The 25,579-nt window shown below is 40.6% G+C and overlaps 2 protein-coding genes across 20 annotated transcripts in view; one reads left to right on the top strand and one right to left on the bottom strand.

The window, feature by feature from the left end:
• Positions 1-3,593, top strand: part of RUFY2 (RUN and FYVE domain containing 2) — a 62,962-nt gene extending 59,369 nt beyond the window's left edge. For 10 of the 12 annotated variants that reach the window (XM_043519312.1, XM_038410401.2, XM_038410403.2 and 7 more), the window contains 2 exons: positions 220-297; positions 1,342-3,593. In XM_043519312.1, the coding sequence (XP_043375247.1) occupies positions 220-297; positions 1,342-1,485 (222 nt within the window). In that variant the 3' untranslated portion in view covers positions 1,486-3,593. Of the gene's footprint in view, positions 1-219; positions 298-1,341 lie in introns of those variants that run through there. The other 2 variants (XR_006282863.1, XM_043519316.1) reach the window with 1 other exon arrangement.
• Positions 3,594-16,325: 12,732 nt separating this feature from the next.
• Positions 16,326-24,624, bottom strand: HNRNPH3 (heterogeneous nuclear ribonucleoprotein H3). 8 transcript variants are annotated; one of them, XM_038410415.2, is made up of 11 exons: positions 24,480-24,622; positions 23,658-23,690; positions 22,658-22,793; positions 21,970-22,108; positions 21,225-21,412; positions 20,745-20,831; positions 20,327-20,442; positions 17,981-18,116; positions 17,197-17,277; positions 17,028-17,117; positions 16,326-16,627 (listed from the first exon to the last, which is right to left on the bottom strand). In XM_038410415.2, exons 3-11 carry the CDS (start codon positions 22,770-22,772, stop codon positions 16,551-16,553), a joined length of 1,029 nt encoding a protein of 342 aa, XP_038266343.1. In that variant the 5' UTR covers positions 22,773-22,793; positions 23,658-23,690; positions 24,480-24,622; the 3' UTR covers positions 16,326-16,550. The 8 variants fall into 8 exon arrangements, with proteins under 8 accessions (XP_038266343.1, XP_038266335.1, XP_043375257.1 ...); XM_038410407.2 differs by having other exon boundaries at positions 21,270-21,412; XM_043519322.1 differs by having other exon boundaries at positions 23,658-23,672; positions 24,480-24,606.
• Positions 24,625-25,579: the final 955 nt, after the last annotated feature.

Here is a 25,579-nt window from a genome sequence, read left to right as displayed (position 1 = left end):
TCTCATCTCTTTATACAGTGCCTCGTGCACTGGGACACTGATCTCAGTTGGCACAATGATGGTACAACTCCAGATGCTACTGTAATATAAAAAAAGAACAGTGCTTCTGTTGAGCACTCTTGTCCCCAAGAGCCCCAAAGGTTGGATGTGTCACAAATATTTTGTGTTCTCTGAAAAAACTTTTCCTCTCCTCCTCCCCTCCCCTCCCCTCCCCTCCAGGGACAGGTTTGGCTGAAAGACAAAGAAGCTACACATTGCAAGTTATGTGAAAAGGAATTTTCTCTTTCCAAAAGAAAGGTAAGATTGGGTAGAGATCTAGATCAATTCCCAATCTTTAAATGTCACATATAAAGAACATTCAATTTACTGCTCTTAGAGGTACAGCAGAGACTCTCACACATGAATTAATACAGTTATTTTAGGGACATTTCCTAAAATGCTTATATTTGAACTTCTCCATCTGTGTTTGTTGTGTACATACACACATGGGTCCTGATTCTACAAGGTGCTCCATGTGAGCAGACCCCTATGCCTACACAGAGCCCCACTCATGTCCTCAGGGGTTTGTCCGTGCAGTGCACCTTGTAGGATCAGACTCTTAAGTAACTTCTGAAGTGCACTGAGATCTGTTACTGTCTCAAGTAAATTATTACAGTTGGTGATACACATGTGTATTGTATTTAAAAAGTGTTTGCAATGCATATTTATACAAGAGACTAAGAAAATATGAATTAATATCCTGAGTTTTAAAACAGCTTGTAAAAGGTTGTATTTGTACCTGTGCTTTAACTGCTTCTGAAATTTAAATTATCTCAACCATTTTTAATTTTTTATTTTAATCCCTTTAGCTACTAGATGAGATTCTGGACAGATCATTTCATTTTCAAATCAAACCCATATTGACTTCTACAAATGTAATTCAAGACATTTCTAGCATGTTATTTTACAGCTTGTTATTTTACAGCTTGTTCTAGCATGTTATTTTACATGATGCTGCCTGCATAGGTCTTGAAGAGCAAAATCAAGCCCCAATTAGTGGTAACATTATTTATAGTGCATTTTCATTTGATTTTTGGTAATTTCAAATGAAATTACTTCACTTAGGTCAGAAATAGGAGGTTCATAGATTGGTAGCTTGTCTAGAAAAGCATTACAGATTGGGGCTTTTCATGTGTTGTCCTGTCATCTTAACAAAACAGCCATCACTCTTCTTACCTAGAACTTAAAAGTTTAATTTCAAAGAGTTCTGTTTCTGTATTTGTTATAACAGCTAATTATCAAATGTATAACAAACTTTGTGTGCAATTTAAAATACCCTTTTGTTTCTCCATCTTTATTTAGCATCATTGTAGAAACTGTGGTGAAATTTTCTGCAACGCCTGTTCTGACAATGAACTGCCTCTACCATCCTCACCAAAGCCTGTACGGGTCTGTGATTCCTGCCATGCATTTCTTATACAGAGATGCTCTTCTAACATGCCATAAGATTCCTCTACAAAATATTTATGAACTATTGCTATTTAACACAGTATATAAAAAGATATGATGTAAAGTATTAACATGTATATTCCTGGAATACAAGTAAGCAGTGTAGATTTGGATTTTCAAAATATACTAAGGCCTGGTCTACACTACAGTTAGGTTGATGTAAGCCACCTTGTGTTTTCCTAGTTGTGCATGTGTCGACACTTAGTCTCCTACTGATGTAAGCAGCCTGTTATGCTGATATAGTAACACTACCTTCCCAAGCAGCGTTGAGCCATGGTCGATGCATCATGAGTGTAGATGCTGCGTTGCCCATGTCAACTCTAACAGTCCTCCAGCAGCTGTCCCATAACGCCCAACACTGACCGCTCTAGTTTGTTGTGTAGACGTGGCCTATGGGAGTTAGGTATCCAGCTCCCATTGAAACTTAATGAGAAACAGGTGTCCAGCACCCTTGCGCTCCTTTACAGATCCCAGCCTTTAATATTTGATTCTGTTTGTTACACCCAACAGGCAGCAAAGGTTTTTATATAGTTTTAATGGAGAGAGTATTTCATATTCCAGTTTTTCTTCCATAGAATTCGTGTAATGGTATTTAAAGGACATTGAACAAAAGTTTGACAGGAACCTATTTCCTTTTCTACCCAAACACAGACAGTGGGAATTTGAATAAATGTGCAGGGTAATTCAAAATAATACATTACCAATTAAGCAGTTTTGTAAAGTATATTAAATCAATCTTGTTTAATTAATCATAAGTATTTACACAGTTAACATTTCCCTTATTTTTAGTTATCTACTTATTTTTTAAAAACTGGGCTGTTATTTTAGGAGAAAATACACTCTTATAATAGCCGAAATTACTCTCGGATATATGTAAACAACTTCCATTGATGTTAACGGAAGTTCCACATGCATATCTGAGGACAAAATTTTAAATTTAGATTAGTCATAAGTGTATGTTATGTGTTTACCATATTACTTTAGAGAAAAATCACTGCTGCACACTCAAAACACTGTTTCATTGTAGTGCCTGTTTTTTAATACTTTTGATCTTCAGATTTCTGAGATAAGTGGGAATATGTTAATTACATTGAAAAATCATCGTTAGGAGGAAGTGATTCCATAAATGTAAATTAAATATGTTTTGTGCTCTTTTTTAGGTCATATTCCAACTGAGGCACTACAGTAAATTTTTTCTTTTCATAATGTTTACAAGATATAAGAATGTTTTATTTACTTTTAATTATTCAGTGGCAAAAAAGGAAAAATCCATCTGCTTTTTAACATTTCATCCCCTAGTTTACATTATAATACTTTATATAGAGGCTTAATATTGAGTTAGTGCATAAACATCCTTCTGTTCCTGCTACCAACTGCAGAATGTGTTTACATCAAGATAAAATGCTTTAAAAGTGAAATATTTCAATAAAATATACACTAATCCTGGTCTAACTGCAAATTTCAATAGTGAGTTAGGAAAATGTTTTAGCCAATCAACTTCCAGGAGTGATTCCATTTAGTTTAAAAATATTAAAAGAAGGAGCAACTGAATTATGAAGCTATAACTCTTTTATATTAAAGGTTTTAAAACCCAGTATTACTGCTTGTTTAAAAGGAGCCTATCTAAATAAATGAGAGAGAATAGAGTTGTAAGGCTATGTCTACACTATTGTGGGATTGATGGTGCTGTGATCGATGCACTGGGGCGATTTAGTTCGTCTAGTGAAGACCTGCTAAATCAACGGCAGAGTGCTCTCTGGTCCTCCACTGGGAACAAGAGGAGTAAGATATGTCGACGGGAGTGCATCTCTTGTTGACACAATGTGGTGTAGACACTGCAGTAAGTTGACCTAGGCAACGTCGACTCTAGCTACATTATTCACATAGCTGGAATAGCGTAACCTAGACCACTTACTGCAGTAGTGTAGACATAGCCTAATATTAAGTAGGACGTGCCTTGTGTTAATAGGTTGATCATCTGTTGTTTTAGCTGCCATCTGGCAGTGACAACTATAATTAGGTTGCATAACATCTGTTCTAACTCCGTTTTCACTGGTTGTAACTTTTCCATACTCACCTTTTGAATTAAAATTTTCCAGACTTGATATCTGCTTAAAATGAATTTTGTTATGGAAACTTTTTGAGCAGAAACAGTTTGGCCTGTTTTCACTATGAGGATAGTGGAGGTGGGGAAATACTTTTTTCAATTTAGAAGAAAAATTGCAAGGTTTTTTCAAGTGAGAAAGGTGAAATATGGAAAGAAAACAGTCATCACTGAAGCTGTGTACAAGATTGTTCTGGAGCAAAATGGGTTTGATTTGACCAAATGAGTGTTTGAAAAATCACTAACCCCTTCCTTTAGACTTAGGTATTCTCCATTGGGGGAAGGCTCTGGCTGATGAGATGCTGTGCTCCTGAGGCGCTTAAGAACTTCACCAGCCCAGAGCTTTGTGTAGCTGCAGTGTTAATAGGGTACAGAAGAGAAGGCTTCTGTTCCCTCTGAGGGGTTGACCAGTGTTTTGTCTAGGCAAGCTGACCTGGACTACATGCACAACACTCCTTAGACTGCAGTTCTACTTAGACAAGTAGCTCCATAAAAATGGTATGTAATTAGTCTGTGTCAATGCATACAAACATAGGGGAGAATTAGGGTTGAATGTGAAACCTTAAATTTGTCATATCCTGATATTTGAGTGCTTAACCATGGGACCTTAATGCTTTTTTCTCTGTTTTGTGGGTGAGCACTAAGACCCTTCCCTTGATTTTTCAGAACTTCAAATTTGATAATTAGAAACTTCTTTGAATCTAATAGATAAGTTTCTGCTCTGATCTTACTTAAGGTAGAGTGGATATCTTGAGTTCTGTGAAAAGAGTCCATTCTGGAAGCAAAATAAAGAGGTGAGATCTGAACTGTGTCAACATTTTTAAATTTACAAGAACCATTTTTAGACAGAAAAATGTACTGCATTGTCCAGATTTGGATTAGTACATTTGCACTGATAGTTAAAGTATTTGTACAGTGGAAATTCTTAGAGGTTTGTTTTGGTATTAAGAGGAGCAGCCCTAAACTGTGGATTTATTGATATTCATCAGAATATTTCTTTTAAAAAATTGGTCTCTTTGTTACAGAGTCTTTACAGTCAATAGGCCAAATTCTCCAGCACGTTATATAGCCTTTTGCATCAGTCTACCAATGCCAAGGGTCAAAAAACCATACAGCTAGCATAATGAGCTATAAGACAGCCCTCAGCCAAGGGCGTGTGACCAAAGCACCTTAATTCTGTCATTCACTGGCTATCTGAACAGCCCATGGGCTTTGCTCTCACCTACACCAAGGTGAAGGGTATACTACATCAAACGCAGATCTAGCACTGGGATCAGGGAGCTGTTAATAGTTCTTGCTGACACCTCTCCTTAGCTTTGTCTGTCATCTATTAGGCATAGCTGAGAATCTGGCTCTAGTACCTGATATGAACTCCTACTGAAATCTCCCCGAGGAAAATTATGAACTTCTGTTAATGCCTTAATGGGTTGTTTACATCAATCCTAATTGCAAACACTTTGGATGCCACATGCACAGATAAACTCTTCATGTCTCAGTGATGTACAGTACCAAAGACAGACAAAATGGACTTGTTTGGGTGCAGATTCTGCCCCTGTGGGTGTATAGAGCACAATAAGTGGATCCGCTGCATGTGGAGCGGGAGAAGAATCGATGAGGGTTAGGAATGAGAGCAAATCGGACAGTGTGGTGTTGAGGCTAGTGATTGCGACTGCACTGAACTATTGGCTAGGCCCCAGTAAAGAGAGATGCAACAGTTACTGTGCTTACAGCAACCCGCAGGTGGTTCTAGCAAAAGCTATTTGTGCTCTGCAGTAAGTTAAATTCTGTAGCAAAATTCCTGTATTCAGTGACACTTTGTTGTGGTAAAGGAAATTTTGTGGTAGGTGTCTTAAAAGTAAAAAATGGAGGTTTTTATTTAAATATGAAAATGAATAGTAAAATCAGTAGCCTGTTTGTTTTAATATTATTTCTTAAGATTCCCTTCATTTTGACAGGTTTCAGAGTAGCAGCCGTGTTAGTCTGTATTCGCAAAAAGAAAAGGAGTACTTGTGGCACCTTAGAAACTAACAAATTTATTTGAGCATAAGCTTAAATGAGCTGTAGCTCACGAAAGCTTATGCTCAAATAAATTTGTTAGTCTCTAAGGTGCCACAAGTACTCCATTTTGAGTTATTGATATGCCAAAATATTTTTGCACTGACCACATAATTGTATTGTAGATGTTGTCTGGAGCAAAGCTGGAGATTTTGCCAGCTACTTAAGACACACTTGGGCCTTTTAGCACTTGGGTGGGTGTAGGAGACTGTCTGAGATTGTTCCAAGAACATTTGCAAATGTTTTTTTCTAAGTGGTCAGCAATGTGAAATATTTGTCATCTCTAGGTTTCAGAGCCATGTAAATGAATAGGAAAGTTCACATCTCAAAGTTGTTTCAGGCTATGCAAAAGCAGGCAGATATCACTACATCAGTTACACTTCATTGCATTTTCAAGTTCTTCACAACTGTGTTAGAATATTTATTAAAGATGTGTAATTGTAGGAAAAGTCATGGACTACATGGGGCCACAAAGCTGTTCTGCTCCTTGGTGAGAGGGGAAGATTCTCCCTTCCTATCACCTTGCAAACCTGCAGAACTCAGGCTTTGAGTGAGAGGGTTTGAGTCAGTATGACGTGACATGATACATCCTGCTCCTTTTAAAAATGGATATTGCATGGCAACTGTGTCTGCTACTAGAACACGTATACCTATTCCTGTAGTGTTTGATGTCAGTTAAATAACAATACACCCAGAAATTATTACATGTGATAACATCTCTAAGTTTCAGAGTAGCAGCCGTGTTAGTCTGTATTCGCAAAAAGAAAAGGAGAACTTGTGGCACCTTAGAGACTAAAATTTATTTGAGTATAAGTTTTCGTGAGCTACAGCTCACTTAATCGGATGCAGTCAGTGGAAAATACAGTGGGGAGATTTATATACATAGAGAACATGAAAAAATGGATGTTACCATACACACTGTAAGGAGAGTGATCACTTAAGGTGAGCTAACACCCATTATTTCATGTTCTCTATGTATATAAATCTCCCCACTGTATTTTCCACTGACTGCATCCGATTAAGTGAGCTGTAGCTCACGAAAACTTATACTCAAATAAATTTTAGTCTCTAAGGTGCCACAAGTATTCCTTTTCTTTTTGCGAATACAGACTAACACGGCTGCTACTCTGAAACCTGTCATTATGCAAGGCACTGAATTTAGCCGTATTGAGTGGAAATCTATTAACTTCATGAAAAAACTTGTACAGATACAGACAGACATCATCTTTTCCAAATGCAAACAGATGGACATCATACCAAAAGGGCCTGAAGGTAAAAAATCCATTACAATCTACATACCAAACAGACTATGCTGACAGCTTGTGCCACACGGTCTCAAAGAAACTGTGGAACCACCTGATCAACATCCTTTACAGCAAACAGGGAAAGATTAAGAATGAGCTCTCAAAACTGGAGATTCAAAAAACCACCCCTCCACACAAACTTTCTCATGGCTGGACTTTACAAAAACTAGACAAGCCATTTACAACACACACTTTGCTTCTCTATAAAAGAAAAAGGACTCTAAACTACTACATACCACAACAGTGGTTCCCTTAACCCACCCAGCAAGATTGTTAATCTATCCAACTATACTTTTAACCCAGCAGAAGACTCTGTCCTATCTTGGGGCCTCCTCTTCTTCCCCTCCACCCCCACAAACATGATACGGTTCTCTGGTGACCTAGAATCCTATTTTTGATGTCTCTGACTCAAGGAATATTTCCAACACCCCTCTGAACAACATACTAACCCACAGAGACCTTCCTACTAAGACTACAAAAAGAAGGATTCTGGGTGGACTCCTCCTGAAGGTCGAAACAACAGATTGGACTTCTACATAGAGTGCTTCTGCCGATGTGCATGGGCTGAAATTGTGGAAAAGCAGCATCACTTGCCCCATAATCTCAGCCGTGCAGAACACCATGCCATCCACAGCCTCAGAAATAACTGACATCATAATCAAAAAGGCTGACAAAGGAGGTGCTGTCGTCGTCATGAATGGGTCGGAATATGAACAAAAGGCTGCTAGGCAGCTCTCCAACACCACTTTCTACAAGCCATTACCCTCTGATCCCACTGAGGGTTACCAAAAGAAACTACACCATCTGCTCAAGAAACTCCCTGAAAAAGCACAGGAACAAATATGCACAGACGCAACCCTGGAACCCCAACCTGGGGTATTTTGTCTGCTATCCAAGATCCATAAATCTGGAAATCCTGAATGCCCCATCATCTTAGGCATTGGCACCCTGACAGCAGGATTGTCTGGCTATGTAGACTCCCTCCTCAGGCCTTACGCTACCAGCACTCCCAGCTATCTTCGGGACACCACTGACTTCCTGAGAAAACTACAATCCATCGGTGATCTTCCTGAAAACTCCATCCTGGCCACTATCGATGTAGAAGCCCTCTACACCAACATTCCACACAAAGATGGACTACAAGCTGTCAGGAACAGTATCCCCAATAATATAACGGCAAACCTGGTGGCTGAACTTTGACTTTGTCCTCACCCATAACTATTTCACATTTGGGGACAATGTATACCTTCAAATCAGCGGCACTGCTATGGGTACCCGCATGGCCCCATAGCATGCCAACATTTTTATGGCTGACTTAGAACAACACTTCCTCAGCTCTCGTCCCCTAATACCCCTACTCTACTTGCGCTACATTGATGACATAATCATCATCATCTGGACCCATGGAAAAGAAGCCCTTGAGGAATTCCGCCATGATTTCAACAATTTCCATCCCACCATCAACCTCAGCCTGGACCAGTCCACACAAGAGATCCACTTCCTGGACGCTACGGTGCTAATAAGCGATGGTCACATAAACACCACCCTATACTGGAAACTTACTGACTGCTGTGCCTACCTACATGCCTCTAGCTTTCATCCAGACCACACCGCACGATCCATTGTCTACAGTCAAGCTCTACGATACAACCACATTTGCTCCAACCCCTCAGACAGAGACAAACACCTACAAGATCGCTATCAAGCATTCTTAGAACTACACTACCCACCTGCTGAAGTGAAGAAACAGATTGACAGAGCCAGAAGAGTACCCAGAAGTCACCTACTACAGGACAGGCCCAACAAAGAAAACAACAGAACGCCACTTGCCATCACCTTCAGCCCCCAACTACAACCTCTCCAACACATCAGGGATCTACAACCTATCGTAAAGGACGACCCATCACTCTCACAGATCTTGGGAGACAGGCCAGTCCTTGGTTACAGACAGCCCCCCCAACCTGAAGCAAATACTCACCAGCATCCACACACCACACAACAGAACCACTAACCCAGGAACCTATCCTTGCAACAAAGCCCGTTGCCAACTTTGCCTATATATCTATTCAGGGCCTAATCACATCATAGGGTCTGATCACATCAGCCACACTATCAGAGGCTCGTTCACCTCGACATCTACCAATATGATGTATGCCATCATGTGCCAGCAATGCCCCTCTGCCATGTACATTGGTCAAACTGGACAGTCTCTACGTAAAAGATCAATGGACACAAATCAGATGTCAAGAATTATAACATTCAAAAACCAGTTGGAGAACACTTCAGTCTCTTTGGTCACTTGATTACAGACCTAAAAGTTGCAATTCAACAAAAAAAACTTCAAAAACAGACTCCAAACGAGAGACTGCTGAATTGCAATACATTTGCAAACTGGATACAATTAACTTAGTTTTACTTTTTGTAATGACCCATCCACTCCAGTCTCTATTCAAACCTATTTCCCCATGTTTATTCCCCCACACCCCCATTCCTCAGAGGTTCTTGTCAACAGCTGGAAATGGCCCACCTTGATTATCACTACAAAAGGTTCTCCTCCTCCCCCCTGCTCTCCTGCTGGTAATAGCTCACCTTAAGTGATCGCTCTCCTTACAGTGTGTATGGTAACACCCATTGTTTCATGTTCTCTATGTATATAAATCTCCCCACTGTATTTTCCACTGAATGCATCCAATGAAGTGAGCTGTAGCTTACGAAAGCTTATGCTCAAATAAATTTTAGTCTCTAAGGTGCCAAATGATCTCTCTAAATTGCATTTAGCATACACCTCACCTGAACTCTGCTCACTACCCCATTTCTAGTGGGACTACTACCAGTCCAAACTTTTGGCCACTGTTTGAAAAGGAAAACCCCCACTCTGCCAAAATAAAGCTTCCTTCTTTCATATGAATGCCTGAATCCTGCAATAAGCATTGCACACTAAATTCATTATGAGATTGGGCTCCAACTGCAGAATTTACTCCTAAATCTGCATATCTCTTGTGTTAATCCTATCAAATAGGGTCTGTTCTCCAAGTCCTCTCTCTTCAAAGGGCTCAGTTCAGTGCCATCTCCTTTATCACACCACATGCTAGCTTGTCTTCCTTTATGACTTCCCACCATTTCTTGGGCTAGCCTCTTTTTCCCTTGATCTGTTGGACTCGCATAGTTGTGAGGACTGCACTGTACATGGCCAAGCCATTTGAGCCTGCATGCCCTTATTTTTTTTAAATCTATCAGTGGTACTGTGAACATGTCTCTAACAACACATTTCTCACCAGGTTTTTCTTGCTTACACCACTCATCCATCTCAGATTTGCATTTATGTGGAACAGAGCTGTTGCTCAACCCTCAAGTGTCATACTTTAAAACTGGATGAACCACTGTTGTATAGACTTCTCTTTTAAGTTTATTGGTAACTTCCTATCTCTTTCCCTTTGACCCAGGAATTTTTTGTTCTAGCTCTAATTTTGTCCTTATTTCTCCCAAATCTGCCTTGGCCCTGGAAAACCCAAAGAGTTATCAGCCCACTTATTTCCTTTATCCACAGATTTGGATTGCTCCTATTATAGGAGCAAGATGGTTTAGAAACAATTAAATTTTTTAACTCAGCTTCATAAATCATTCTTGCACATAAAAAGCTTAGCTGTAGCCTTTGAGCATAGTCATGCAATTAATGTTCTACTGATAATGCCAAGAATTTAATTGTAATTGTGTAAGTCAAGAATTTTTTTTAAAATTGAGATTTTTGTAAATTAAAATATTGCAAATGTTTGTAAACATGTAATTTGTTTGAAAAAATAAGTGACATAACCAAAGTGCACCTACGCTATTATGTGTTTTGAACACTTGACAGTTTCCACTATTAAAATACTGTCTTAATATTTCCTCACAGAATGGGCTAAATGCTGCTCACTTTATTCCTGCTGTACTACCCAGCAGTGGGACTGTGTGTATAAAGTGAGCAGGATTTGGCCTAGTATGTAGATTTGCACTGGTTTAGTAGTACCCCAGCTTTCTATGACATCTGATCTTGAAAGCTGGAGAAATACATACCTTTCGCTGACACTATGAGAGCTAGGGCCTACAAGGTCCAAGTTCATGTGCTGATCAGAGCCCTGGGCACATGGGACCCTGGTAATGAGCCAGTGCTGAGAGAATGTGATCTGTCAACACTATGCTCAGCTGATGCGGCAACTCATGGGGTCGGACACCATCAAGTTGTCAAGCGACATCTACATGGAACACACAACCAGACAGCCGCAATACCAGGAGGGATGAGCTGGAGTGCCAATGAGAAGCAGTCAGGAAAGTAACAAATACTTTCCTCATGGACTGTGTTTTTCCTCTAAATGGACAAGTTCTCAATGTTCTCAATGGTAGCAGATGACAGAACGAGGAGTAATGGTCTCAAGTTGCAATGGGGGAGGTTTAGATTGGATATTAGGAAAAACTTTTTCACTAAGAGGGTGGTGAAACACTGGAATGCGTTACCTAGGGAGGTGGTAGAATCTCCTTCCTTAGAGGTTTTTAAGGTCAGGCTTGACAAAGCCCTGGCTAGGATGATTTAACTGGGACTTGGTCCTGCTTTGAGCAGGGGGTTTGGACTAGATGACCTTCTGGGGTCCCTTCCAACCCTGATATTCTATGATTCTATGACAACCTGTGCTAAATTCTCAATTACTGAGGGACTCATTGATATATTTCGCTTTCCACCACCAACTCTGTATAACTTCTTTTTCAGGAATAATTACTGAAATGCATAGATGCTAGATATCTAAACTGTATTCTTAAATTCATTCACCTCAATTTGGGTTATTGCTGATTATGCACTATATGTATCTTACGACTTTAAAAACAAACTTTGTATTTGTGGATGATCCAAGCACTATACCCAGATGTACAGACACTCCTTTCTCAACCACTACCCTCTTTGTTGCTGAACCCATGCTGCCCTGATTTTGGACTATACTAAAATAGCATGTGGATAACACCATCTCAAACATTAGAAATCTATCTTAATAGGCTTACTTGGTCCTGCTAGAGGGCAGGGGGCTGTACTTGATGACTGACTTCTTGAGATCCCTTCCACCCCTACATTTTTGTGATGCTCTCTTCTTTTTCTCGCTGGCTTTGAATAAAGAGCAATTGCTTACCTTGTAAAGTAACTGGTTCTGCAAAATATTTTTGCCTGTGTGGAACCCTACGGCTAGGGGCTTTTGACCAAAAAGTTATAGAATAACTTTTTCCTTCTTCCTTTTACTAAACATTTTACAACCAACTAAAACTAGCTAAGGCTGGAGAGCTGCTGTCCATGTTTATAGCCAGCTGTACTTGCATGCAATCAGGTTACTTGCAACCCTCAGCCTTTCTACCTTATCTGACCTAGTTTACTAACTTCATAGGTTGCCTTCTGCTGTGAGGCTTAACATCATGGAAGAGATGGTATAGCTTTTCTATTTGAAAGTCTATTACAGCAGGAGTCTCAAACTCGCAGCCCACAAACCTCCCCTATGTGGCTCGCAGGGCTCCAGCAGTTTTGGGGCTGGTTCTCTATCTTAGACCCACCTGCTGCCCCCAGGTGCTCCCCCACCAGTGCAGCAGAGCTGAGCAATGTCTACCTGTGTATTCAAGTGGCTACTAGCCCCTCTCTGTGCTGTGGGGTAGGGCTGTGCCTACCTGCCCCAAGTACTCCTGAGGGCAGTGTCTGTGCGCACCACCCTCCCCACACCCCTAAACTCCCTCAGAACCTGCATCCCCTTCCACCCCCAAACTCCAAACTAGAGCCTGCACCTCAGACCCCCTCCCCCACCCAAACTCCCTCCCAAAGTTTTGGGGGCAGGTTCTGGGCAGCATGAGTGACATTATTGGCCTGCTGGGTAGATTTGAGGACTGGGACTGGCCCTAAGGTAAACTGAGTGTGAAACCCCTGCCTTAGAGGGATAGAGCATCACCTATCCCTCACTGACCTTTGGGATGCACACCTGATGATGGGACTGTAAGTTTAAGCATAATCATAGGTATGGACTTCCTCTGTCCCAGTACACTTCTGGATTAAAAAGGGGAACATTGCTGCTCCCTGAGCCTCATCTCCAGCTGTTCTAAACTTCCTTGTTCCTGTAGGCCTGAGAGATAACTCTTAAGCTGCAATAAGAACAAGAGGTGCTGTTTTGCATCAGTCTCCCCCCCCCCCCCCCTCAGGTTTAGCCATCTTTTAACTATGCTGAAGAGATGGCACTATTTCAACAGTACAATGCCCAGCTTGTATGTTAAGCTATGTCTACCCCCCCTTATTCCTTTTAGAAAGGATAGTGTAAAAGCATGGGGGAAAATCCCCATGAAAGAAGCCAATTAGGAGCACTTCAATAGCCAGCTTTCTTGTATAGGCAGTTAGCCCTGCTTCATCATCTGAGGAACATAAAGGACCTCCACCAAATCTACAACAGTGGCCGGGCCTACTTCTCAGAGAAATCTGATTACTTCACATCAGCCTCCAGTGTGTAGATATTTCAGATTTAACATTGAAGCTATTGGCATATTGTGAAAGTGTTGCTACTATAAAGGCTTGTAAGTCATTTCCCAGGCCTGAGGAGGAGCCCTGTGTGGCCTGAAAGCTTGTCTGTCACCAACAGACAATGACTCAATAAAAAAAAAACTAGCTCCCCCACCTTGTCTGTCTTAAGATATTAAACTGAGTACAAATAAATACATCTTCAAGTAATTCAACTTCAGATAAGCAGTTCTAGTTCAGTATCAGATGGTAGTGACCCACTTACTGAAAATAGGCCACGTAGATGGTAATGAGTTGATCTCACTCCATTCTACCACGACACCATTTGCTACCACAATGTAACAGAATGCACTTACCTTTGGCAGTTGAACCTTTTAAATAAGTTAGGTCACAGTGCAACAAGTTGTATGAAAAAGCTCTTTTCAGTAGATTTCTATAAGAGCTATCCACCGTGTTTCAAAAGCAGAAGCTAGGAATGAGGCAAGGAGATGCACAACTTCAGCTATTTTACATGTAAGCACCTAATTTTCAACAGGTCTCTGTCACTGCATATTCAATAGTTATAGCTAGTGCCCTGTGTAAATCAAGAATTTTTTTAAAATCACATTCATGACTAAAGGGTAAGGTATTGAATTTGCACTGAAGGAATTTTACTAGTAAATTTAATCACTTTCAAGGAACAAATATTAAATAGGGATAGTTGGGGGAATATTTTCACGATTCCCATATGATTACAGAGGGCCTTAGTTTATCCAAACCTAGAACTAGATACATCCAACTTTTCTACTTATGATTGAGGGAAACTTACTTGCTTTATCCTAAATGGCTCTCCCCCTCAATAAAAAGATGCCAGAAAGCCCATCTAATGGAGCCGTGCAATTTAGTTCAGTACTATGCTACTACTACTTTAAGTATGAGTAAGGCATTGAGTGAACAAATGAAGTTCACTTCAGTCTAAAACGGGTTTGCAAACTACATTGCACTGTGACCCCCCTTCTGGCAACAAAAATGATTACCCAGCCCCAGGAGTGGGGACTGAAGACTTAGCCTGCCCAAGCCCCACCACCGCAGGGGAAGGAGAAAGCCTCAGCCCCCCTGCCCTGGCCTAGGAGGCCAAAGCCAAAGAGCTTCAGTTCCAGGCAGGGGTCCTGTAACCTGAGCCTCGCTGCCCAGGGCTGAAGCCCTCAGGCTTGAACTTCAGCCCCTAGCAGTGGGGCTCAGGCTTCAGTTCTGGCCCTGGGCCCCAGCAAGTCTAAACCAGCCCTGGTGACCCCATTAAATGGAGTTACGACCCACTTTGGGGTCCTGACCCACAGTTTGAGAACTGCTAGTCTAGAATATTCAGGATCAAGCAAAGCACCTTTCCCTTTTTCCAATATCTAATTAGCATACCTTTTCCTCACCCAGACCACTTTGGTTGCAACTACTCAGCACTTATGGTTTGACCCCACCACACCCTCAAAAAGTCTAGAGCACGAATCTCAGAGGGGCTGGGACTCAAGCAGGCTGCTGTCCCTTCATATTTAAGAGAGATTCAGCTGTGGTTTTTCATATCATAGGGCCTGCTCTATGATAAGGAAAAAGTTGAGGGGAGGAGGGGAAAAGGTTAATACTTTTGCAAGTGTAGCTACGCTGAACAAGAAACTTCCATTTTAATTCTCTCAGCTGTTTTGTAGACCTCTTAAGCTAATTTGACACACACACACTTCCTAGCAAAATAAACTCCATTCTATTGTCTCCCACAATAACACATTTATTACAAACACATTACTAGCAAAAACAGGTGACAAAAACTTTCAATAACCAAGAGCACATTTGACAAATTAGAGGGAGGCATTTAAGGACAAGCAGTTAAAATTTGGAAGAGCATGGTGGCTGAGAATTATGAAATACCTTTTTCTTCATTATACATCATGTAAGTTAGTGTCTTCAAACACTACAGTTTCAAATATCTTACATGTCACAAATGCACAAAAACATTAACAAGCTGTGGTTGGGTTGTGTGACAGTACTTTGACAAGTATGAGTCTTATATGTTTGCTTTCATCTGAAGGGGTATTTGGATGCCAAATAACTCCCTATAATGCTGAGTGCTATCTTCAGTGAAAAAGAAACTGCCAAATTTTGAATAGATGTAGGCTATTATCCACTATTCAGCAACAAAACTACTTGTATTTTCTTTTCTGAACAGACTCAGGAAAATGAGACCCATACACAATTTGACTTAATGCCTTTTAATATTCTGACATGTTTTGGGTATTAAATATATTAAAACCAGACAGTTTAACATAACTAGTACTCTGCCCCATTTATTTTTGTGTCCTGTCCATATGGAAAATGAAACTTTAGTAATGTTTGAAGGTAATTTAACTAACAAGACAAATTGGTTTGTAAATATACAGATATGAAGATTTATCAGTAAATGTGAAACTTGCTAGACATTAGTGCCAAGGATCAACAAAATGAAGAGTTGAGTTGCCCATTCTTATGGACATACAGATCAGACACCAACCAACCTATGCAGTTGTGCTTTTGACATGAAAAACAAGGAAGCCAAATTTGTAACTTTTAGCCTCCATACCTATAACTTAGTATTTTGTTGTGGGATTTTTTTTTGTAGTATATACTTGAAAGTCAATTTAGAATAGGTTGTAACCAAAACCAAACTAATCTTATTCCTTTTAACAAGTATATCTTTAATCTAAGATTCAATTATACCATGTTTACAGAGAACTGAATCAGTGTTCAGAGAAGTTACAGTACAACCACCTTTAATAAACCAATAGAACATCTTAAACCAAATGCATTCTTGAATATGCAATATATCCTTAGGAGTAGCTAGTATAAAAAGTATCAACATCAGTGGTTTGAATATAAAAATTTATTTAAAGTCAAGAGTATGCAACAAATAAAACCTACAGAAAACAGATTTTCCCATCACAATCTGTTGCTTACCAAATAATATTGTGAAAACACATTCCTTCAGTCATTATAAAGTTCTTAAAATACAAAAGAAATTAAATTTTGTAAGAAAGTCTAGTAGACCAGATACTGTTTCTTCCAGGATATTTTGTAGAAGCAAGGTCACTCTTCAATACATTCCACGCCATCCACCTCCACCCATACTGCCTTGCCCATAGTATCCACCACTATTTCCACTGCCACGACCTGCAAGATAAGTGATTAAACAGTTACCAGTTTCAGAAGTAGTTCTCCATTTGATCCACTGAGACCTGCTTAGTCAGAGGATATGGACCCCTTATTTTTAAACTGTTAAATTGAATTGAAAAGCAGCTGAAAAATGTTCCTTTTCCTCAATATTTCTTTCTGTATGAAAAGAATTGCCACAGTTGCCAGAAAAATTTGATTCATTCACCAGTGGGAGCAAAGGTGGCCTATAATAAAGACATTACCCCTAGTTAAAAAACAAACAAAAAAAATTTCAAGTTTTAAAAATGTTTCAATTCTAAAATTTCAAGTTTCACTTTAAAACTGCACAAAAACTTTCAAAGTGACAGTAGAACTCATGTAGCTAATTCATGTCATTAAAAACAAAACCACTACTTACCATATCCACCCAAGCCATCAGGAGTACCATATCCTCCGCTGTAATTGCTACCCATTCCCATTCTGCCAACAGAGCCATAACCTCCTTGATCTGGAAGGTAAAACGTGCAATGTTATAATGAGATCAAGTTTCTATTTGCTAATGAACTAAAATTTGAAGCCATACATACCCATTCCATCTCTGCCATAGCCTCCCATTCCAGAGCCTCCTCCAGCAGTTGAATTCAGAAACAGTTCAATATATCTATGTTCTTTAAGAAATAAAAAAAAAACAAAAAAAAAACCACCCTACTCAGTATTTTAGGTCAGAGAGTCAGTGTTAAATTAGTTCCTAGTAGATAACTATCCATATTCATTATGACTACTGTCACAATTTGCACCCTTATTGGTAGTCTCAAAAAGACAATGACTTAAATGGACAATGAAACCTCTTACTCTGCATGTGGTCAACCCATACCAGACTTGATATACACAGGCAAGGCGGCATATGCTGCACATGCTCTGGAGGTAGACAGGTTTCAGATTTTTAATGTTATTTTTCACAAGCTATTAACGTGAAATCAAGCCATTAAGGAAACCAACAGGAAAATCAAGCCACACCACAATGCAGTCTAGGTGCAAGCTCAGATCTTTCTGGATTTGCAGATGTAGAGTGTCTAAAGGCAAGAGCCTGCCTCCACTCTCTACTTCCACTATGCCTCAGACTAGTAGGCTCTATTCGTGTGCATAACACCTTAAGAACAGCTTCTCCTTCCTACTGCCAATAAAACATGTATTTCATAGAGAAAGCAGAAGGCAGGGGGAAGAAAGAAGTGAGCTGAGAGCATGCTGTCAATTTCATCTTAAGTTTTACAACACCCACTGACAGCTCTCATCTAGTAGATGCACAAAAGACCTAGGAATCTAATCAGGGCTGGTCATTGAATGGTTCAAGTTCACAGTGGTAATACTTACGCATGTTATTTTTATCCTTAGACATGGCAGCCACTGCATCTTCATGTGTTACAAACTCCACATCTGCTTCTCCTGTTGCTCTTCCATCTGCCCCAATATCAATGTGAACTCTTATAGGATTCAGTGGTGAAAAAAACTAAAAAAGATTTACAAATTAACAATGTTCATTCACAAATATCAAAATAATGATCAAGCATTGTATTAAACAGCTTTAGCAACATTTAAATTACGATTTTAAAGAGCTCATTATGATAAGTGACAGTTTAAAAGAAAACGTTTGGAATTACCAAATATTTTTTGTTCTAATTTGCTCAATCAGTCCAATGTTTCTTATTCCTAGAGTATGAACAGATTAGTTCTCCTTCTAGACATGACTATATTCTCTATGAATACTACCTCATCTTATAATAGTAAGATTTATCCAAGGACCTCACTTTACAAAATTTAGCCATCTTACAGGTAAATTCTTAAGTATTATCCCATTTATCAAACCAGTAGACTAGATACAGAAAGATAAGTAATTTGTTAAAGGAAACAAAACAGGCCAATAGAGCCAAAAATAGAACTCTGGACTCATGGATCTTGTCCTTTGCACTTGACATTTCCCACAATTGGTATAATTAGTATAACAATACTTTGAAGTTAAATATTGTAGAACAGTAGCTGAAACAAATTTAATAAGCTAAAGGGTACTTGAATGTGTGAATTGGTAGAACTGTGACCTCTTTAGGTTTATATTCTCTGTAAGCAGCAGTTAAAGAGCAACATGGTCAGTCTGATAGTAAGTCTGATAAGACAGTGGCATTCCATCCACAGGAGAACAACATTTGAGAGAAAACAAAAGCTTCAATTAGGCAAATGCTTTCAGAATTGAAAGCTTTTAAGTAGCACAAAGATAACTTGTAAAAATGTTAGTGCACTGTTAAAGCTCCTAACCTGCAAACACTTAAGCATGCGTTTGCAGAACTGGGGCATAAGGAGATACCTGGGTAAGGTGCGTATCCGGGAAATTGAGAAGTACACTAAGCCGAATCATGGTTGTTGCCTGTGCCACATGAAAGCCAAAGTACCGAATAAGTAATGAAAGGTGTTTTGGACCAGTGGCACTCCCACCTCAGCAAAACCACTAGTCCATAGGTTCAGTAACAAGTTTAGCATCACACATCAAGCAAACTACCAGTCCTACGTAAGTGTGCTCTGCACCAAAGCTTTATAGTCAAGTTCTTTACCATAAAAAGATCTAATGACAGGAAGCTGAAATTATGTTTTCATTTTGAATTTGAGACATGTTTTTTCCCCCCAAATCAGAACTGGAACAATTTAACAATAGATATAATAGATCAGTCAGTCACTTGGAGTCTTTAAATCAAGCTTGCATATCTTTTGAAAAAATATTTTGTATTTCAAACCACAAGTTATAGGGCTTGATACAGAAATTACTCTAGGGCAGTTATGCAAGAGATCATCTTATAGATGATATGGGCTGCCTCTAGCCTTAAAACTGCAATTTCTTCAAATTTGACAAACTAACATCACCTGCTAGAAAAAAAAATTGCTTTGCATCACCTAAATACAGGCTAGAAATCCCACCTTTTGAAAGGCTAGAAGCAATTAGCTTAATCTATTTGAGAGAGAATTGCTGTTGGATAACAAGTCTAGTGTGGAGAGAAGCCAGAGGGTAATCAGAGAGTGGTACCATTTAAGCTGAAGTAGAACCTAAATAGTTTTGCATTTATGGCCAAAAAAAATTAGTAACTACCCACCTGCTGGTTTGGAAATCTGACATCAGAAACATCACAAGGCCGCCCCCCCCAAATTTTTAAGAACTGTTCATTTTTAATTATTTCTGCTGTCTCACAATGTGCTAGTAACATTCTAATAATTTTGAAAAGTTAGATTTAATTAGGAGCTCTCAAATCAAGAATTCTTTCTACAACTAAATCTCAACCAATGGGACTGGAAACAGAGGGCTAAGCCATAAACCTGGTAATTTTTCCTCAGACTTCTAGTGAAAAGAACAACTGTGTATGTTAGGATGGGATTTTCAAAAGCATTTAAGGGAGTTAGGCACCCAACTTTCACTAAGAGTGAGTGAGTGATGGGTGCTTATCTCCAATACCTCTGAAAAGCCCAACCTTAAATTGTGAGTCCAGTGTTGTGTTGCTGCAGATACAAGCAATTGTTTCCACTTCAAGAGAAGCTACAAACAGATTCAACAGGATTAATTGCTGACTCTTAGAACAAAAACATGGAGAACAATGAAGAAGAATAGCTATGTCTAGGAGAGACAGCAACATGAAAAGCTACAGCACAACAGCAGGAGAAACTTTTTCTTATCATACTTACATTAGCAATATCATTCTCTGTAGCTCGAAAAGGCAATCCTCTCATATGAACAAAATGACCACCATGGAAACCTGAACTTGCATCTCCAGCTCCACCATAGCCATGTCCTCCCATACCTGTAAAAGAGTACACTTGAGAACCCCATGAAAGGCTGGAAAGACTCAATTACTTCCATTGGTTCCTATTTTCAAAGCATACACAACATGTAACTGCTACTCTTGACTGGGACAAAGCACACACATATCCCAAACCTTGGTAACAAAAGCATTTTAACCCCAACACTCATACATGCCAGATATTTTTACTTTAATTGACAATCTGGTGGTTACTTCTCATATGAAGGAGACCAATATCTGTTCTTTGAGAATACCCTTTAAAAGAGCACATTACGTATAAAATTTTTAATTCTTGATTTTACCTCTCCCATCTCTCATTCTGTCATCATAGCCATCATTTCCATAGCCATAGTTATTATAGCCACCATAATCATCAAAGCCACCATATCCTGTACAATTTAAGAAGAAAAGTGTGTGAATGTGCTATAATTACAAAATTATAATATATGAACAACAACATTTTTGCAACCTTTTGGTAACTCGCGTTATGTGCTGATGATAGTAGGATTTCTCAGCATCAAGTGTAAATGAAAAATTTACTGCATCAATTAAATAATAAATTTCCTGATGTGTTCTCATGCCATTCCTTTACCTTTATAAACTCGTCACCATTTTCAACAAGTCCCATTTGGTAATGACACCACAGATAACAATCCAGATTTCAAAAAGACTCTCCAGACTTAGTAGGTACTGAAATTACTGCCATTTCTCTATTTCTTGACTAAAGTGTCAGAAACATGAAGAAACTGACAACAGAACCTTTGCTCATTAGATACACATACCACCGTCATATCCACCACCTCCTCGACGCATTCTGTCATACATACTTCCACGCCCAGCTCCATAATAACCCCCTCTTCCTCCTAATGGTCTATCATATGGTCCCGGTCGTTGTTGTCCCATCATTCTTCTTGGTGGGTCATAGAATCCTCTGATTTCACTCTTACTACTTTTGAAGATTTCAATGTACCTAAGTAAGAGAGGATTTTCAAGGCACAAATAAGAATACACGCATAAGCTCTTTGAAAGTTACAACAGATATTTAAATAATTTTGTACAGTCATTTCTATAACTAGATGCAAAATCCAATAAAAAAGTGACTAGAGATACCATACAACTTAAGTTTCACCTAAAGCCTTAAGATTCTTAAGTGTATCAAAAGAAAATTTTACATTGGTAAAATTTACTACTTGAAAATTCTAATTGTAAAAATTAAATTCAAAAAAGTCTCTGAAACTTGTTCCCCCAATATGAAATAATACAGTTGAAAAATGGCTGACTATAGATTTATCATAGAATACCCTATACAAAAAGACAAAATTCTGATTTTAGCAAACTACATAGTATTACTATCTTCCCCCACCCCACAAATCTATTTTATTTTCCAAGTTAAACTTAGGATCATAATTATAAATTCTTTAAAATAGCCAGTTAAAATATTATGGTCCCCACCCCCCAAAAAAGCATTACTGACCCACAACCCCCAAAAATAAAGATTTAACACCATCCCAAACTCTCCATCCCCACCTGTGCCCTATTCTTTCCTTGTGTTTCCCCAGAGCATTTTCTGCTATCTCCTTTGAAGCAAACTGCACGAAGGCCTCCCCTGTGCTTCTCCCCTGGTAGTCCAGCGTCAATGTTATCCCATTTGGCACGATTTCCAACCCTTTAACCCAAGGACAAATAACCCCATCAAGGGGAACAGTGTTAAAGGCTGAAACATTCCCATCTGTAGCAAATACTTAAAGCAAATCTAAACAACAAAAAAATAGCTTAGTTTCCCCCGTCACCCAACAAGACAAGCCAATGATTTTTCATTAAAAATTAATGGTTTAGCCATATTTGTTCTAGTAGTGTTTTTTGTTTATGCTATACAGGAATAAGTCCGCCCACATTATATGAAGATATTATAACTACCAGTCAAATATTTTAACTGTGCTCCAAATTCTAATAAACAGAGTAAGTTATTTCAATATGCATGATACATTTACTACCTTGACTAAAAGTTAGATATATTCTAGTCTTTACTGAATCTAAATTTATTTGTACTTTAATTAGAAGAGCATAATTCACAGTTTGGAAAAACAATCTAAGTTTAAAACAAGACTCCCCCTCCCATCCAAAAAAGTGGGTATTAAAAGTTAAACTATGTGAAACACGGATGTGAGAGAAACGTAAAAACAAAGTCACTGTATTTTGACTATACTAGAAATACCTTGGAAGAACTGAACAATCTCCTCTTTGCTGCAACCAAATGGCAGTCCACGAAGTCGTACTGTTCCATCACTAGATGTATCATTTGGACCATTGTGTTTCCCAGTCCAGTCCATCTTGCTACTTAAGTCAACACACTACAAAAAACAAGGAGGAAAAGTCAGTGTTTTAGAATCATAAGGCACTGCTACCCCCCTCCTCCCAAAACCCTACTCCACACACATTTAATTTTACCTCAGTTACAAGCTAATATGATGCATCATATGCTCTATTACTGTTACCTTCTGGTGTTGTACTACAATATGCAAGATACATCCAGAAGGGTGTCAAATATGACAGAGTACTGTACTGCCTCAGATTTAGTTGAACAAAGAAGATAAAACTCAGTACACAATCCCTCTACAGTCTGACAGTGTCTCTCACATGCATTCATATCTTCACTTGCCTCGTGGGGGGGAGGGGGGAGGAGAAGAGTGGTTTGAGATTCTACAAAAAAAAAAAAAAATCCCCCTTAACTCTTGACAATATTAAATTAAGAATCATGTCCCATTTTTAATTTGGTCTGCTGTATGGGCCTTTTTGAAGACATGAGAATAACTTTACTAAAGATCAGAATGCTTTAAGTTAAAAACCTGAAAAGACAATTAAAAAAGAATACAGAAAACAAAGACTATCTGAGAGTCAGGGGTAGGTACAGAACAAGAATATAAGTTAAAGCTGAGTGGTAACTTGGGTCCCCAGTAATGGTACTTTTTTCATCTCATTAATATTATTGTACGATTCAAATTTGACCAAGATAATGATTCAAATTTGACAAACGAGATTATTACTGTTACTACCAGAACACATCAAGAATAGCTGCTTATAAATTAGAGAGACTTTTGTACGAAGTAAGCACCAAAAATACAATATTTAGGTTTAAAGCAAATTATGCTACTGTGCCAACAAAAGACATGATTTTTTATTACTATTATACTACAACTACTAATATTAGCACTTACATAAATCAATTTTGTCTTCCAAGCGCAGTGTATCTGTTAATGGATTAATTCCCACAACACCCTTGTGAGGCAGAAAATATTATCCCGACAGAGGAAGTCTTTGGGGAGGAAGCTGCAGGAACCCGGGCAAGGGGGACGACTAATCCGCTCTGAATGCGACAGATCCCTCCACAGAGCGGGAGACTCAGTCAATCCGCGCCTCGGCTCGCACTAATCCCATGGGGCTCTCACAATAGGCCGCGAGGCTGGGCACGGGGATGACAATGGCGAGACCCCGCACGCGTTACACCGCGGCCCCGCCTCTTCATCAGCAATGCCGAGACGTCTCTCGCCCTTGCCGCCCGCCTTTGTGGTCGCCGCTGCCGCTCAGCCAGGCCGCAATACTAACTACCGCCAAGTGCGCGCCTCTCCCGCCCGCTCCCAGGCGCCATTTACCGCAGCTACTCAGCCACCCCCACCTCCCGAGCTCCTATTCCCCCCCACAGGGGACCCCTCAGGCACCTACTCCCATCTCCCCAGGGACCTCGCAGCCTCCAGCCACACCCGCTCAACGGCTGCCCCGCCGTGCAGTCGGGCTCCCGCAGCCACTGCCGCGTTCAACGCCGCCACTCAAAATGGCGGCCGCGCGAAGAGTCGCCGCCGCACGGCCCCTACCGAGAGGGTTCTCGCGGCCTTCAGCGCCCTCAACACCCCTGCCCGCCCCCCTGCTCGGGGGCGGAGATGTCTGTCCGCCCCCAGGGCCCGAACTGCGGCAGCCACCTCCTCCGGGTACACCGGGCGGGCTGGGCTGCGGCTAGCTCGGGCCCTTCTCCCCGTACTCACCGGGAGATCCTCACACTCTCCTCGATGTGCGGCGACGGTAGGCTCTATGGTGGGGGTCGGGGGGGGGGGGGCGAAGAAACCTCCGCCTCCTCTCTTCTCAGCGGCGGGCGCGTTGCCTGCTTGGCAAACTACGCAGCGACGGCAGAAGCAAGCAGGTAGGATGGCGTCGCGGGCACACAAGTATCGCGATAGCCACGCTGCGCACAGAGCCCCAGCTAGGCTTACGTCCAAGGTACTGGGAATGGCGCATGCGCGCCTAAGTCAAGATGACGAAAAGCGCATGCACAAGTGAAAGGTACTTGCTCGACAATAACTCCCGAGTGGCTAGTAGGTGCAAGGGCGCATGCGTTACAAAACAGTGGGCGTAAGCGCGCATGCGTACGGTCTTCGTTCTAAGACCTCGACTGCCAATAGCATGTCTCCTTAATAGCGCATAGGCAACGCCAAGTGCTGCTGACACGTCCCGCTAGATTCCAGAACAGAGGGAAGGGGGGTGGGGCATGCGAAGTTGTTGGGTAGGTCTATTGTGCCTTTGTAACGGAACGAGATAGCTCCGCCCTGAGGCGCGAAATCCCCTGTTCCCGCCCCACAGGCGGCAGCTTCCCTCTCACCTTCAATGCCGTAACCCCCCTCCCCCGCTCTGCCCACCGCGCAGGCCCGCACCTTTCCCCCTCCGCCTGCTGCCTCCCTGTTCACGGGCTGGCCCCTCACCTCGCAGGCCGCAGTCTGTCGTTCAACTGCCGGGGGGGGGGGAGGAAAGCCCGGCTATGCGCAGTGCTTATTGTAGCCGCGGAATACGCTGCGCGCCTAGGAGAACGGGGGTGGTTTGGGGTGTTTGCTTTGGGGACAATCGATGGTCATGTCAGGGCATGTTCAGGATAAAGAAGGGGAGCGCGTTTTCTAGCCGTTTGCCTTGTGAGCGGGTGGGAAGACAGAAAGTCTTGAGACCTTTGTAATTATTGTGTAGCTTGGGGCTTTTCCAGCTGGCCACAAACATCACCCTCAACCACTCGCGTGCTCTGCTGTCTGTAGCATTATTAAGGAGTCGGCTCAGTGAGCTGTAGCTCACGAAAGCTTATGCTCTAATAAATTCGTTCGTC

The sequence above is a fragment of the Dermochelys coriacea genome, chromosome 7 (genome assembly GCF_009764565.3).
Source record: "Dermochelys coriacea isolate rDerCor1 chromosome 7, rDerCor1.pri.v4, whole genome shotgun sequence".
NCBI classification, from domain to species: domain Eukaryota; kingdom Metazoa; phylum Chordata; order Testudines; family Dermochelyidae; genus Dermochelys; species Dermochelys coriacea.
The sequence above is the reverse complement of the archived record's forward strand: the minus strand, read 5'-3'. Positions and strand labels throughout refer to the sequence as shown.

Bases quoted from the DNA above. Each gene is read 5' to 3' on its own strand.
- HNRNPH3 (XM_043519319.1), bottom strand. From the start codon at position 22,772: ATGGACTGGACTGGGAAACACAATGGTCCAAATGATACATCTAGTGAT. The intron at 22,109-22,657 runs GTATTTCTAGTA...CTTGGGTTAAAG, and splicing joins GATTGTTCAGTTCTTCCAAG to GGTTGGAAATCGTGCCAAAT. The intron at 20,832-21,224 runs GTATGTGTATCT...TAAATTGTACAG, and splicing joins AGGTGGTGGATATGACGGTG to GATATGGTGGCTTTGATGAT.